The sequence below is a fragment of the Emiliania huxleyi genome (genome assembly GCF_000372725.1).
Source record: "Emiliania huxleyi CCMP1516 chromosome Unknown EMIHUscaffold_158, whole genome shotgun sequence".
In the NCBI taxonomy this organism is placed as follows: domain Eukaryota; phylum Haptophyta; order Isochrysidales; family Noelaerhabdaceae; genus Emiliania; species Emiliania huxleyi.
This window is the reverse complement of record NW_005201004.1, coordinates 68,002-82,450: the sequence shown is the minus strand read 5'-3', so window position 1 is coordinate 82,450 and position 14,449 is coordinate 68,002. Positions and strand designations below refer to the sequence as shown.

General features: G+C 68.7%; 4 protein-coding genes across 4 annotated transcripts; 2 read left to right on the top strand and 2 right to left on the bottom strand.

The window, feature by feature from the left end:
• Nucleotides 1–854: 854 nt before the first annotated feature.
• Nucleotides 855–2,459, top strand: EMIHUDRAFT_71760 (hypothetical protein; the record flags this gene model as incomplete). The annotated part of the gene is made up of 1 exon (XM_005785780.1): nt 855–2,459. The coding sequence occupies one exon, from the start codon at nt 855–857 to the stop codon at nt 2,457–2,459; it is 1,605 nt and encodes a 534-aa protein (XP_005785837.1).
• A 59-nt stretch (nt 2,460–2,518) lies between these two features.
• EMIHUDRAFT_455816 (hypothetical protein) lies at nt 2,519–4,280 on the bottom strand. The gene is made up of 5 exons (XM_005785779.1): nt 4,213–4,280; nt 3,741–4,065; nt 3,566–3,608; nt 3,434–3,499; nt 2,519–3,292 (listed from the first exon to the last, which is right to left on the bottom strand). Exons 2-5 carry the CDS (start codon nt 4,044–4,046, stop codon nt 2,658–2,660), a joined length of 1,050 nt encoding a protein of 349 aa, XP_005785836.1. The 5' UTR covers nt 4,047–4,065; nt 4,213–4,280; the 3' UTR covers nt 2,519–2,657.
• Nucleotides 4,281–5,750: 1,470 nt separating this feature from the next.
• EMIHUDRAFT_229740 (hypothetical protein) lies at nt 5,751–7,866 on the bottom strand (the record flags this gene model as incomplete). The annotated part of the gene is made up of 6 exons (XM_005785778.1): nt 5,751–5,765; nt 5,908–6,005; nt 6,526–6,580; nt 6,739–6,951; nt 7,260–7,331; nt 7,462–7,866. 6 exons carry the CDS (start codon nt 7,864–7,866, stop codon nt 5,751–5,753), a joined length of 858 nt encoding a protein of 285 aa, XP_005785835.1.
• Nucleotides 7,867–10,422: 2,556 nt separating this feature from the next.
• EMIHUDRAFT_111819 (hypothetical protein) lies at nt 10,423–11,437 on the top strand (the record flags this gene model as incomplete). The annotated part of the gene is made up of 2 exons (XM_005785777.1): nt 10,423–11,104; nt 11,280–11,437. The coding sequence occupies 2 exons, from the start codon at nt 10,423–10,425 to the stop codon at nt 11,435–11,437; spliced, it is 840 nt and encodes a 279-aa protein (XP_005785834.1).
• Nucleotides 11,438–14,449: the final 3,012 nt, after the last annotated feature.

Genomic DNA, 14,449 nt, shown 5'->3' with positions numbered 1-14,449 from the left:
TCCCAGTAAGCTAAAAATGGCGCAGAGTGAGGCGGCGCACCGAGCGAGCACGTGAGCCCCGTGGCTCCAACCGGGCCCTTCCTTTTTGAGCAGGTGTGCCACCGCGCGAGCGACGCTCCGAGATCGCCCGAGTGCCGAGATAGCGCGGCGCGGCCCCGAGATCGCCCGAGATAGCGCGAGATCGCCCGAGATCGCGCAGCGCGGCCCGAGGCGAGGTGGATGGGTTGGGAGCAAGGGGGCTGAAGTGTTCAGTGCGGTAGATGGTCAGCTCGGGGCGCAAGAGGTGGCCTGTGAGCCATCCGGCTTACATTTACCTGCGTTCTCGCACATGGAGTGCGAGGTATCTCGTCTGTCGCCGTCCCAAACTGTCACTCCCCTTTCTCCCGGCCGGGGTGGGGCGCGCGCGGGGGGCGGCGGGTGTGCGGGATGTCTGTGGGCCCGAGAGCGATTGCCATGTCCGCCTTCCGTTTGTTTCTAACATCGAAGGCTAGCTCAAAAAAAACGCAAACACAAGCGGTGCACTTGGAGCAGGTGCATTGGAGCTGTGGCGAGGTACTCCCACGCCTCTCGGGGTTTTTCAGTGTATGTAGCTCTTACGTACATTCCCGCAGGAGGACTCTGCTGACAGGGTTTGCGATGAGGAGCGACCCGAAGGGTTTCTCGGAGGTTAGTGCACCACTAACCGCCGAAGCGCAAGCGCTTGGAGCAAGAGAACTTTTTGAGCAGGTTGGAAGTATCTCGCCCCAGCATTAATTATTAGCATTGGAGCACTTTAGGTGCCCCAGTCACTTCAACCTCATCGCCGAGGAGCTGGAGGTTGCAGTCTGGCGCGAACCGCTGTCGCCGGCTGCCTCATGCCAGAGAGGCTCGCTCGCTGGACGGCTGTCGCCTGCGCCTTACACGCGTTCGGGCTCTACGCGCTCATCTTTGCCCTCCTCGTCCTCCGGCCTGCGCAGCCGCTCGCCGACCTCCAGCCGCACGCCCCGCCGGCAGGAACCTCGGTGGCGTGCGCCGTCACAGCCTCCGTGCTGTACTCCGACCGTGTCGTGCTGCCGTCCGGGGTGGCGCCGGCGCTCGTGCACGTCGACGATGGTGGGGCCATCATGCATGTCGAACAGGCTGCGCCTGAGGCCGCCGCCGCCTACGCTCGTGCGCGAGGCCTCCGCTTTGAGGACTTTCGCGGAGAGGCAATCTCGCCCGGCCTCATCGACGTACATGTGCACGTATCCGCCGTGGGAGGCCGCGGCTGGGAGGGCTACGCCACCGCGACGAAAGCCGCCGCTGCCGGCGGCATTACAACCATTGTCGGGATGCCGCTCAACTCCTTGCCGCCGACCGTTAGCGTGGATGCTCTCGAGGCGGAGGTGGCAAAGGCCGCCGCCGAGGGGCTGCACTGCGACGTTGGGCTGTGGGGCGGCGTCGTGCCCTCGAGTCTGGGCAGCCTCCAGCCGCTGCTCGCCGACGAGCGCGTCCTCGGGCTCAAGGCGTTCCTCTCGCCGCTCCCTCGCTCCGCGGGCTACGAGGCGGTTCACCCAGACGAGTTGCGGACAGCAGCGAAGGCGGCGGTGAGCGCGGCGGTGCCCCTCCTCGTCCACTGCGAACTGATGACCACCGCGGAGATGGAGGCGCTGCAGCCCGACATCACGGCCGACCCCAACGCCTCTCGCCGCTTCGCCACCTTCCTCGCGACTCGCCCGCCCCTGTTCGAGCGGCGAGCCATCGAGGCGCTCGTCGGCCTCGTGGAAGAGATCCCTTCATTGCGAGCCCACGTGGTCCACCTGTCGGACGCCGGATCGCTGCCTCTGCTGCGGCAGGCCAAGCGGGCGAGTGGCGGACGGCTGTCGGTGGAGACGTGCCCGCACTACCTCGTGTTCAGCGCGGAGGAGGTCCCGGACGGCGAGACGCGCCTCAAGTGCCTCCCGCCGATCCGCGGCGCGGCCAACCGGGAGGGGCTGTGGGAGGGGCTCTCCGACGGCACAGTCGACCTCATCGCGAGCGACCACTCGCCCTGCGCCCCCGAGCTGCGCGCGCTCTCCTCGGGCGACTTTCTCACCGCGTGGGCGGGCATCTCGGGGCTGCAGTCCTCGCTGCAGGCGACGTGGACGGCCGCGGCGTCTCGGGGCTGGTCGCTGACCAACCTGTCCCACTGGTGGTCGGAGGGGCCTGCGACCCTCGCGGGGCTCACTGCGCGCAAGGGGCGCATTGCGGCGGGGATGGACGCCGACCTGGTCGTCTGGTCGCCTGAGGCGCCGGGCGTCTCGGACAGGCTGTACACGCGCCACGCCGGGAGCCCCTACGCGGGCAGGAGCGGGTTGCTTGGCCGGGTGCGGCTCACGCTCGTGCGGGGGCGGCGCGCCTTTTCCGCCGACCCCGAGAGCATCGAGGGACCGTCCCACGGACCGGCGTGCGGCATGCTCCTCAGGCGTGAGACTGAGAGGGCGATAGAGGCTGACAGCTGACAGCTGAGGTCCTTCGCGCTTCGGACTCACGTATGTGTGTTGGTCGTCTCACCGTTTCGCGTTACTCTTACTGTAAAAGAACGCGGGTTGAACGGCTCACAAGACACAACAGTGCAACGACACCCGGTCAAAAGACAAAACCACACACCAGTCACCACACACGGGACACACAGCCGAGAACCACGACGGTTAAACACCTCAGTGGGGCAGAGAGGCAGTGCATCCAGCTGCGCGCATCTCCTCCAGTAGCAGCGCCTGCACCTCGGCCAGCCCGGCCTGCAACGCCGCTATGCGACCGCGCCTCTCCGCCACAGCGCGCTGCCGATCGCCGATGGCGCCGAAGGAGGGCGCTTCGTACCCGCCAGAGCTGAACCAGCGGCACAGCTCCTTCTGCGAGAGGTGGCACAGCCAGTGCCGCCGCTTGCAAAAGTAGTGCTCCATCGCGTCGCGCTCGCGCCGCGGCACAGCGGCCAGCCGCACCTCGAAGCCCGCCGCCTCGTCATGCTCCGCCCGCAGCGCCTCTCCCACCCGACGCCGCAGCTCGGCGTGCGCCGCGCAGCTCGGCAGCGCGCCTCGCGCCGCCGCCGCGAGCCGCGCGCCAACAAAGAGGAGAGCGCCGTCCTCGAGCAGACCGACCGCCGCCACCGCCGCCCGCCGCGCGCGCTGTCGCAGCTCGGCCACATCGCTCCGCCTCGCGGGCGCGACTCGCGCGGGCGGCTGCTCCGCCGCAGCCGGCGCCGCCTCCTCCGCCTTCGCGTGAGCTGCCTGCGCCGCGTGCTTGAGGTCGCGGGCGGCCGCCGCCTTCTTCTTCGCCGACGCTGGCTTTCTCGCGCCTGCCGTGGAAGCGTGCCCCACCGTGGTCCCCCACCGTGGGGCGCGAGGGGAGCGCTCGGGCGAGGGGGCAAGCCCGCCGAGAGGCGACACGTCCAGTAATATCTCGGCGATCTCTCGGCGATCTCTCGGCTATCTCCCGCCGAGATGCGACACGTCCGTCGGCTCCGGCGGAGGCACCTCCGGCGCAAGCAGCCGCAGGAAGTGGCCTACGACCCAACCACCCCTCCTCCGGGGAGAGCGCCGTGCTGCCGCAAGCGGGAAGGTCTGCCCACCTAGCTCGCCCGTGCCCGGCATCGGGTCGGGGAAAGGCTCCTCCTGTTCACGGCGGGGAGCTGTGAAGAGACGCTGCACAGCGCGGCGTCGGGTGCGGGAGAGGCGGCTGGGCAGGAGGAGGGTAGGGCTGGGCGAGGCGCGGCTAGAGGAGGGCATGGGCGAGGGCGAGCTCTCCTCCTGCCCGACGACGGCGGCGAGCAGCGAGCGAACCTCCCACACCTCGCCCTTGTCCTCTTCGCGGGAGGGGGGCGGCTCGTACCCGGGCGGCGGGGGCGGCGGGGCGATGGGCGGCGGCAGCGCGGCGGCAGCGACCGCCGCGGTCCTCTCCCCTCGCAACGGGCGGACGAGCCACGGGAGGAGAGCGGCGGCCGACCCTTGGTCGCCGCCCCTCCCTCCGCCGGCGACGCGGCGAGCGGCGCCTCCCTCCGCCGGCGCGGCGCCGACCAGCGCCACGGCGTCCTCGGTGGCGACGATCGGCATCCCGCCGGTTGTGTGCAGCCTACGGACCATTGCCTCGTGACCAGCACAGCTGTGAAGAGTACGGCTGTGAATGGTGCAGCTGGTGTGCAAGCCTACGGACCATTCCCCTCGGCGCGTCGTGGACACGTCCGGAACGGGCAGCCACCCCCGCCGGCGGCTGTGTCGCCGGTGCAGCAACGCGAGCAAAGGGTGACGCCTCGCCAGCTCGCGCAGCGGCCCCTCGGCAGACCGCAGCTGCTCCGGCGGCAGCCCCCCCCCCCCCGCCGCCGCCGCCGCCTCGCCCCGCGGTGCGAGCAACTCGCCGAACGACCCTCCGTCCGCCGCGGCCCACCCCCGCAACGGGGGAGGCGGCGCCGCCCTGCCTCGCCCCTGTGCGGGCGACACGCCGTGTGCGGACGACGCCGCCTCGCGGACCAGCTCGCCGCACACCCACCCGCCTCTTCTCTCGCTGACGGCGAGTCGACCCCCGCGCTTCACCACACCAACCACGCGAGACGACGGGTCGGCCGACGCGCGCAGCCGCACGCCCGCCGGCCAAACCACCTCGTACTCGCCCCCAACTGGCTCGCTCGGCGCGAGCGGCGAGGGGGGCAGCGGCAGGGCGGCGCACCCGCCGCCGCCCACGCCGAGGTCGCACTCGAGGACGACGAGCGCCTACTCCCGGCTAGCTCATACTGTCTCATGCTCCTTCATACTCACACTCATGCTCGAGGCCGACCAGCGCCTACTCGCCGGCGAGGCCTCGGCTGAGTCTCGGGGCGACACTCGCGCCGAAGAGGCACTCTCGAGCACAGCGAGCGCCGCGTGTCGCACCGCCGCCTCGTCCTCGTCGAGGAGGGGCGGGTAGGAGGAGGGGCGGCCTGGCGCGCGGCCAGGCTCCCCCCCCTCCCCCCCCTCCTCCCCCTCCTCCCCCTCCTCCCCCTCCTCCCCCTCCTCCCCCTCCTCCCCCTCCTCCTCCTCCTCCGAGTCCGGCGCGGCCGCGTCGGTGGGAAGCCACAGCGTTGCGCAGCGCAGCCCTGGCGCCAGGGCGAGGCAGAGCGCGACACACGCCGCGTCAGTCGCAGCGCTGCACCCGCTCAGCGCCCCTCGTGACGCGTCGATGCGCCGCCCGGACGCTCCGCCCGCGCCAGCCCTCGCCCCCCTCGCAGCGATGGCCGCCTCGGCTGCGCCGAACCCGGCCCCACCCAGCCGCACCCAGAGCAGGTGGCCGGTCGGCGGCTGGCCGGGCGGGGGCGTGAGGCCGGGCGGGGGAGGGGCGCCGCGCCCGCAAGAGGAGAGCGCAAGCAGCCGCGCCGCAGCGGCAGGAAGCACGCGCGTCGCCAGCGGAGGCACGATCGCCCTCGCCAGAGCGCCGAGCCGCGCCTGGCCAGAGACATCTCCCCATATCTCCCCATATCTCCCCACATCTCCCCAGATCTCCCCATATCTCCTGCGCCTGGCCGACCGCGCTGTGCGGCTGAGATCTCTCCCCAGATCTCCCCAGATCTCCCCAGATCTGCCGCGCCTGGCCAGCCGCGCTGTGCGGCGATGGCGCCGGGCGAGGGCGAGGGCCGAGAAGGAGGAGGGGCGGTGCGGGGAGGCCGGTGAGGATATGAAGGCGCCTGCGGAGCACCGGCGACCCCTAACTCACTGACCCGTTGGCGTGGGGAGGCTGGGGGAAGTGCTCTCGCCCCGCCGCTGCGCTGGCGGCGCGCGCGCCAAAGATCAGGATGAGGTCGCCTGCGGGATGCGACCGGGCGTCACGGGACGCGTCACGGACACGTCTCCCCTGTGCCCGTGCCGCAGGAAGTGTCTCGGAAGTGTCTTCCGTGCCGCAGGAGTGAGCGCCTCGGGCAGCGAGCGCAGTGCCGTCCTCGGAGACAGCGACGGCCTCCTCCTCCGCCTCCCCGACCTCGCGCCGCAGCCGCGCCGTCGCGACCCCGTCGCAAGGCTCGCCGCCCACCGCTCGCGTCGGCAGGCCTGCGGAGGTGGCCAGGCGCGGGAGATAGGGGGAGATAGGGGGAGATAGGGGAGATATGGGCCGGCAGGCCTGCGGAGGTGGCCAGGCCGAGCCGAGGCAGCCGGAGCTGGCCCTGCTCGCAGCCCCGCACGAGTCGGGGCAGCAGCGTGCTCCCGACAGCGAGGCGCGTCCCGCCTTCGAGGGTCGGCACCTCGAGCAGCGGAGGAGGTGAGGAGGCGGAGGAGGTGAGGAGGCGGAGGAGGTGAGGAGGCGGAGGAGGTGAGGAGGCGGAGGAGGTGAGGAGGCGGAGGAGGTGAGGAGGCGGAGGTGAGGAGGCGGAGGTGAGGAGGCGGAGGCGGGGAGGGCCGGCTCGCCTCCAGCAGCAGCAGCAGCTCGTGCGGCAGCGCCTGCCTGCGCGAGACGTGGACGAGGTCGTCGCCTGCGGGGGGAGGGGGGGGACGCGTCGTGGACGTGTCGTAGGACGGGCGGGCGAGAGCTGTGGGACGTGTCTCGGACGTGTCGTGTGGACGCGTCTGGGACGGGCGGTCGAGAGCTGGGAGAGGTCGCCTTGGCGGCTGAAGAGCGCGTCCTCCGCCTGCGGGGAGAGATGGGGAGATAAGGGGAGATAAGGGGAGATTTGGAGAGATATGGGGAGATATGGGGAGATAAGAGCGAGGAGCGGAGCGGGTCTGCGGGGGCAGCCTCCTCCTCCCCTCCCCTCCCCTCTCCCCCCTCCTCTCGGGCTGCGCAAACCTCGCGGACGACGCAGACGACATCTCCCGCCCCTGCCTCGCCGCCGCCGCCTGCGTCGCCGAGCCGTTCAAACACGAGCTCTGCCCCGGAGGGAGTGCCTGCGGGCAGCTGCAGCAGCAAGGCCAGCTCGACGCTCCTGCGCGCCGCGTCTCTCCGCACGTGGCGGACTGTCGCCTCGGTGCCGCGGTGCAGCTCCGCGAGGCCGAGGAGGACCTGTGAGAAGGGTGAGGGTGTGCCAAAAGGGTGTGCGAGAAGGCGCCCGCTTGTGCAGCTCGCGAGTCCGCATCCGATCTAGGCGGGATCTCCTCCTCCCCACATCTCCCGAGATCTCCCCACATCTCCCGAGATCTCCCCACATCTCGCACCTCGATGTAGACGGGAGGCGCGCGGCGGCGCGGCGGCTGCGCGGCGCGGTAAGCCGCCTCGAGATCGTCGAGCGGCACGTCCCTCCGAGGGAGGAGCTCCTACACCAAGGGTCACGGAGGCGTCTCGGAAGGGTCTCGGAAGTGTCCCGGAGGCACGTGACACGCCTTGGCGGCGAGCATCTGGTCGTACTCGCGCCGCGTCGGCTCGTCCGCCAAGCACTCGTGCGCCTGTGGTGACAATGCGTGCGCACCCTCGCGGACATGTCCAGGACACCGCCGCCTCGTCCCATGAGCGCTGTCGAAGGGCTGCCGTGTCTCTACAGGAGGGCTGTCGAAGGGCTGCGGCTTCCCGGCGCACCTCGCACAGCTCACGGAAGAGGACCGACGCCGCCGCCACCTCCTCGTCGCTCTTTCCGAGCTGCTTGTCCGGGTGGAAAAGCAGCGAGAGGCGCCGGAATGCGCGCCGCACCTCTGCCGCCGAGCAGTCGCGCGGGAGGCCGAGCCGGTCGTAGTAATTCTTCTTTCGAGAGAACGGCTTCACCTTCTCTCCCCGCTGCCGCCGCCGCTCCTCCTCGCGCTCGCGCACCATGAACTGAAGGCGGCGGACTCGCTCGGCGCGCTGGGCTGGAGCATTCGGGTCCGGCTTGGAGAGCGCCGTCGCGCCGTAACCGCCAGCCGGCCGCACCATCGCCGCCGACTGCGCGGCGGCGAGCGCCTCCCGCTTCGCCGCGAGTGCAGCATCGTGCACTACCAAGTTTGGCATCGCTCACGGCATGGACTGGCGGATGTCAGCTGAGCTGTTGTGAAGCCTGCAAGCGGGCCACCGCGAGACGAAGGGGCGCTTGTACAAAAAGAATTTTAGTATGCAAGCCCCTCTCACAAAAAGAATTTACGAAGAATCGGGTCGCACAACACTAAAAACTGTCAGAAAGAATTTCGGCAAAGAACAAAAAAGATACCTCCTTTGCGAGAGAGATCCCCTGTGCCGTGTGCCCTCTCCGCGCGGCGATGCGCCCTCCCCCCTCGCTTTTGCAAAATCCTGCAAAGGTGGGGACGTGTAGTCTGTCCTCGACCCAGCCCTAGCTTGGGATGTCCGTTTTAATTATAACAATTATTATTACTATTAAAGAGAAAGTCGCTTGCCTTATAGAGGGGAGGAGGTAGCAGAGTCGGCGGCGGCGGCGGATGGCTGGGGCAGGCTGGGCGCTGGGCGCTAGGATCTACAATCTGCATTCTTCATCTCCTATCTCCACATTTTGGCCCGTGTTGCTGCTCAGCGATCTGCAATCCACAATCTCAATCTTCGATCTTTAGTCTTGAATGGGGAACCGCGGAGGGTTAGAAGAAAGCAAAGAGGAGCCCTGCGCACGCACGACTCCGCAGGAGAAGCCCCTCCCCAGACAAAACACAAGGGAGAGGTGGTGGGTCACAGAAAAACCGCGGCCGCCAGCGACTGAGCGTCTCGCTGGCGGACGGGGAGAGGAACACAAAGGGACGTACGGTACGGACGTCCATCCACTGGGATGAGAGTAATGGAAAGATGAGGTGGAATCTGCTGATTCAACAGCCGCCCAAAGGAGCGCCGCCTCAACACCAATGCTCGCTCGAGAGAGAGAGAGAGAGAATTCTTGATACGAAACCACGACGACACACACCAGTCGACTCGCATCGGTTGCCTCCATGAACGGCGGAGCTATTCTCGCGCCCACACCACACCTGGCTCCAACGTGGACACGCCCATAGCTGGGGACACTACTAGGTCACGCATGGCATCACAGAAGTTTTATCTCTGGGCCCCGAAAGGCATCTCTAGCAGTGTCGTTACACATGCCCCCTCCCCTCCTGGGCGCATGCGCCTCACGTCTCGCCAGAGCATAAGCCCTTGGCGTGTGGCGAGACGAGTTTTTCGCCATCGCAGCGAGCAGCAAGCCGCCCGCCGCAAACAGCCGGAGGCCTCGCCGCGGCACTGGCTGCGCCGCGGTCCCGCACCCGTCGACGCAGCTCCCCCCGCGGAAGACCGCGCGTAGCGACGCCTTGACGATCGAGATGAGCGCGCTCGAGGCTCGCCCACCTACTGCCCCTGAGAGTTGGTTATGAGTGGGCTCGGCTCCCCCCCTTGGGATCGAAGCTTCCACGACCTCACACCCAACACCACAGGTGGGATCAGAGAGAGACTCCGCACCGGACACCGCCCGGGCACAGACTCCCTACCCATCGGATCGCACAGAGGGCCCCCTCGGAGCAGCCCACACACAATCACGCATCGGCAGAATTAGTGCCTGAGTCAGGCAGACAGCACAGACAAGGAGAGGAGAGAGAGGAGAGAGAGAGAGAGGAGAGGGGAGAGGGTGAGGGTGTGTGCACACGTGTGGAGAGGGAGGGTGTCTGTGGTGGGCTGTAGTCGTACTACGTGGTTAAAACCACGCGCCCCTCAGGAGCTTAAGGTAGAGCTGAGCGTCCCAGACGCCTCGGTGCCTCCCACCGGGTGAGACCATCCGGATCTACCGGGCGCGCCTCCGGCGGGCCCGTCCCCGCGATGGCCCACGGTCCGCCGTCGCCTGGTTGAACCCCCTGCCTCCCGGTTGACCCCCCGGTCCCCGTACTCGACCATGAAATAAACTCAAAGTCCACCACAGCCACCAGCCTCCACCTCCGCCGTCGAGCCGAGATCGCTGCCGCCCGCGACGCCGCCCGCCGCGTCAGATAGCCGCGACGCGCGCATCGAGTCGCGTCGGAGAGCCGCGCCGCACCAGCAGCAGCATCTGCACCACCAGCAGCAGCAGCAGCACCACCACCACCACCCGAGAGAGAAGCGCACCTGCCCGACGCCGCCCGCCGCGTCAGACGCTCGCGACGCGCGCGTCGAGCCCAGTCGCACAGCCGCGCCGCGCCAGCAGCAGCATCGGCACCAGCAGCAGCAGCACCACCACCACCAGCACCAACAGAGACAGGCAGTGCAGGCGCAGAGGCGCTCGCAGAGCGGCGCTCCGCGCCGCGCACGCCACGCTGCGGACCGTCGAACGAGCGCACCGTACGTCGGCGGCGAGCCGCGTCGCCAGCCGTCTCGCGAGAGAGCGGCGCCGCCGCGTGCGCGCAGCAGCCGCCGCGGCAGAGGCGAGCCGCGGCGACGTCCGCACTAACGGATAACGGCCATTGGCGGTTTCTCTCTCTCTCTCTCTCTCTCTGCTCGCTCCTGTCTAGGCGCGGCCCGCCAAAAGAAAGCCGAATGCCAGCTGGCGCCCGCGCTCGCCCTGGTCGCTCTCTCTCCAGCTCTCTCGTCCAGCGCGCGTCTGATCCATCTGCTTTAACTTAAGCCCCAATGCGGCTGCTCTCGCCCAGTCTCCTCCTGCGGGCCTCACGCGGGCTCGCCACCCGCGCCTGCTCGCGCCGCGACGCCCAGTATTTGCGGCGCGTGTCCGACGGCGGCTTCGTGCTCCCCGCGGCGAACCCGGGAGTGAGGCTCGAGCCTGGCTTCGTGGATGAGGCGGAGGAGGAGGCTCTCGCGGCCGAGGCGCGTGCGGCCGCGCTCTCCTTTGGCTACGACTACGACGGCGACCGGAGGGCGCACGTGCTCAACCCGGCGGACGGCTCGATCGAGTCGACGCGCGAGGTGGTCAACAACACACGCGTGACGGGCCGGCCGGAGAAGGCCGACCAGGCGCTGCCTCCGTGGGGCTACGGAGACGACTTTGACGAGTCGGCGCTGCCGCCCGCCATGGGAGCGCTGGCCGGCCGGCTGAGGGGGAGCGGCCTGTACAACGTCGGCGCTCTGCGCGACCTGACGCTCAACCTGCGGCGCGACTCCTTCTTCCAGCTCGACCCGCACCTCGACCCGCGCCTGGACGGGCCGCACGTCTTCGTGCTCGGCCTCCTCTCCTCCGTTGTGACCACTTTCTCGCCCTCCGACGCGCTGCTCGGCGCCAACGGCCTGCCGCCGCGCAGGCGAGGCTCCCTCCCAAGCCCTGGGCCTGCCCGGGGCGTGTCCGAGACACGGCCATGGCGTGTCCCCAAAGGCGGGACCCCTCCGAGGTCGGGCTGCGCTCGTGGAGCGACCTCGACATCGACGCAATGTGCCAGCCGCGCACACTGCTCCACTTCGCAGGCGACGCGAGAGGCTTGTGGCCGCACGCGATGGCGCGACGGACTCCCCTGGACCGTCCACGAGCCTTCCTGCAGGCGACGCGCGAGACTCTTGGCTGCACGCGATCCGGCCCGGTGTAGAGGTCGACTTGGCCGACGGCGCCGCGGTGTGCGACTGGTGGGGCCAGACCGACTACTTGGTGCGACGCTCCCCCAGCCGCATCTCCATCGTGCTGGCCTTCGCCGAGGGGTAGAGGATAGCTTAGACCATATACCGGACCATATAGTCGATAGTACTCGAAGACTAGCAGTCTTGGGTGTTGGGATCTCGTATCTCGATGATCTTGATCGTCGCGTAGCTCTTGTGCCTGAGCCCTGACTTTGCTGCTCGTTTTTTACACCGATATTTCTGACATTTCTCGGGTCCGAGGGCAGCCTCAACTGGAGTAGGGAAATTTGGATTTTGGTCAAACGCCTGCTGGGGGCAGCTTCGCGGAAGTATTCCGGAAGCCAGATGATCCCCCAGCAGGCACACACACACGGAGGTGACAGGGGATGGTGGTGGGTTCAAGCAAAGAAGGGGAGGGAGAGAGCGACGCGGCGAGCGCAGGCGGCGAGCGTGCACGTCGCCTGTGCGGCGTCTTGTTCACTCCCCTTTGAGCTACCTTTGTGCCCCCTTAGGGGCACCCCTCCTGCGCTGCGCGTATGGTCACCCCTCCCTTCCGCCCTGTTGTTTTGGATGCCCCGCTCCGAGAAAGCATGTCTCGCAGCTGCGAGAAAAGACCTTCTCGGGTCCGAGGGCAGCCTCAACTGGAGTAGGGAAATTTGGATTTTGGTCAAACGCCTGCTGGGGGCAGCTTCGCGGAAGTATTCCGGAAGCCAGATGATCCCACTTGTCAACAGCAGGCGCCAGCGCCAATCAAATCTCCCTAGTGATGTTCAGCCGCAGCCGGCCCCCAGCGGAGGACGGCAGTAGCCACCACCAGCGGGTGGGCAGCGGGGCCCTGGACGGGGGCGTCGGGCCCCGCGTGAACGCAGTGCACATCGATCGGCGGTACTGCCGCGGCCATCGCGCCCGACAGGGGCCGAGCGCGGCTCGCAGAAGCTCTCTTTATTCCCTAGTTCAAGCAAAGAAGGGGAGGGAGAGAGCGACGCGGCGAGCGCAGGCGGCGAGCGTGCACGTCGCCTGTGCGGCGTCTTGTTCACTCCCCTTTGAGCTTGTGCCCCCTTAGGGGCACCCCTCCTGCGCTGCGCGTATGGTCACCCCTCCCTTCCGCCCTGTTGTTTTGGATGCCCCGCTCCGAGAAAGCATGTCTCGCAGCTGCGAGAAAAGACCATTCTGACAGACACGCTCACCCCTGTGCCCTGAGCTGCGCACCACAAACGGACACGCACACGCTCGCGATTCCGATTGCGCGAGCGCGCTCGGCGCCGAGAGATGAGCATGTGCATGTGAGGCGGCACGGCGCGGGCGGGGCGCGGAAATATGTTCTCAAATGGCACAAATGAACGATGAGCCCCCCCCCACAACGCCAAAATCGCCATTGACCCCGGGTACTTTATGGAATCACGTACGTTTACATCTTTGTGCAAATTATTGCCCGGCATGTGCCGTCTAGTTTCCTCCAACAACATGTGCAACATGCAAGCGCCACCCTAAGCAGTCCGCGAGCAGGGACGCCGTGAACGGGCAGCGCCCTCACCGCTGCTGTTGCCGCAGCTTTCTCGCCGAAGCGGCAAAGTCCTCGCAGCCGTCCGCGAGCGAGCGGAACTTGTCGTCCAGCTGGCTGAGCTTCTCGCCTATCAAAGCGACACCAGGGAACAGCTCAGACCCGCCCCGCCCCCGGCCCTACCCACGCCGCTGCCACTGCCTCGCTCGTGCAGCGCCGCTGCAGCCTGCGCCGCCGACGCCGCGGCGGCCCCCGCCGAATCGTGCTGAGGCCGGTCCAGCGCGGGCGAGGCTGCGCCCTTGCGGTTGCTCTTGAAGGAGCGCGCGAAGCTGACGGCCATGTCGACGTCCTCGCGCATCCCCTCGCCTAGGGGTTGAGAGGTCTAGGGGTCGAGAGGTCCACCACACGTCACCACACGACCACGACACGTCCACGACACGTCCACGACACGTCCACGACACGTCCACGACACGTCCACGACACGTCCACGACACGTCCACGACACGTCCACGACACGTCCACGACACGTCCACGACACGTCCACGACACGTCCACGACACGTCGGAGCCAAGCGCCCGCGCATCCCCTGGCCGACGCCCCCCCGCAGCAGCGCTATCTCGGCTGCATCTCGGCTGCATCTCGGCTGCATCGCGCCGATGCCCTCCCCCAGCAGCAGCGCCGTCTCCTTCGCCGACCGCATCTTCTCCTACAGTCGAGACACCAGCCAGCAAAGTTCCACCCCGCCCCGACAGGCCGCCCTCTCCCCGCCTCTGCGGCGACCCCGCCTTTGCTCTCGCCACGCCCGCGCCCAGCGCCCCGCCCATAAACGCACCCAGCCGCGGCGCGCCGGCGGCGGGCGGGGGCGGGGGCGGGGGCGGCCGGGAGGCTGCGTCGACCCTGCCGCCACCCGGCCTCTCTGCGCCTCCCCGGAGCCACTCGGTCGAGCTCGCCGCCTGCACGGGACATGTCGGGGACGCGTCGGGGACGTGTCGGGGACGTGTCGTGGACGTGTCGTGTCGTGGACGTGTCGGGGACGTGTCGTGGGCATGAGACAGGCAGGGCCTGCTCGGCTGAGGTGGCCTATGTGTATGGCTGGCCGCCTGCGTCGCCTCGTCGGCAGCGCGGACAGCAGCATCGACCGCCGCGTCTAACACGTCGTCGTCGATCGGCGGCGGCGGCGGCGGCGGCGGCGGTGATTTGGGCGCTGGCGGCGGCGGCGGCGTGTCTGCTGGCTGCGTGTTTGGGGGCGGCGGCGGCGGCAAGGCAGAGTGCTGCGGGTTGGGCGAGGTCGGCAAGGAGGAGTGGTGCTCGGAGGGCTGGACGGAGCAGGAGGGCTGGACGGAGCCGGAGGGCTGGACGGAGCCGGAGGGCTGGACGGAGTAGACGGAGTAGTCCGCGTCGGACTCGCGGCCCCACCTGCGGGCAGCGAGGGGAGAGCGAGGTGGCACCCTTGGGGGGGGGGGGGGGGCAGAGCAGGAGAGGCCGGCAACTAGCTCTCTCTCCCTCCCCCCCTCCCTCTCTCCCTCTCTTCTAGCAATCACCCTGTGAGGCTCTCCCCGTTGCCGCTCACGCCGCTACTGACGTCCGGCGCGGCGG

Excerpts from the sequence above, each read along its gene's own strand:
- EMIHUDRAFT_455816 (XM_005785779.1), bottom strand. The coding sequence starts at position 4,046 with ATGCCGATCGTCGCCACCGAGGACGCCGTGGCGCTGGTCGGCGCCGCG. Across the intron at positions 3,609-3,740 it reads CCGCCGTCGTCGGGCAGGAG|GAGGAGCCTTTCCCCGACCC; the intron begins GAGAGCTCGCCC and ends CGCCGTGAACAG. Across the intron at positions 3,500-3,565 it reads GCCGGGCACGGGCGAGCTAG|GCCACTTCCTGCGGCTGCTT; the intron begins GTGGGCAGACCT and ends GTTGGGTCGTAG.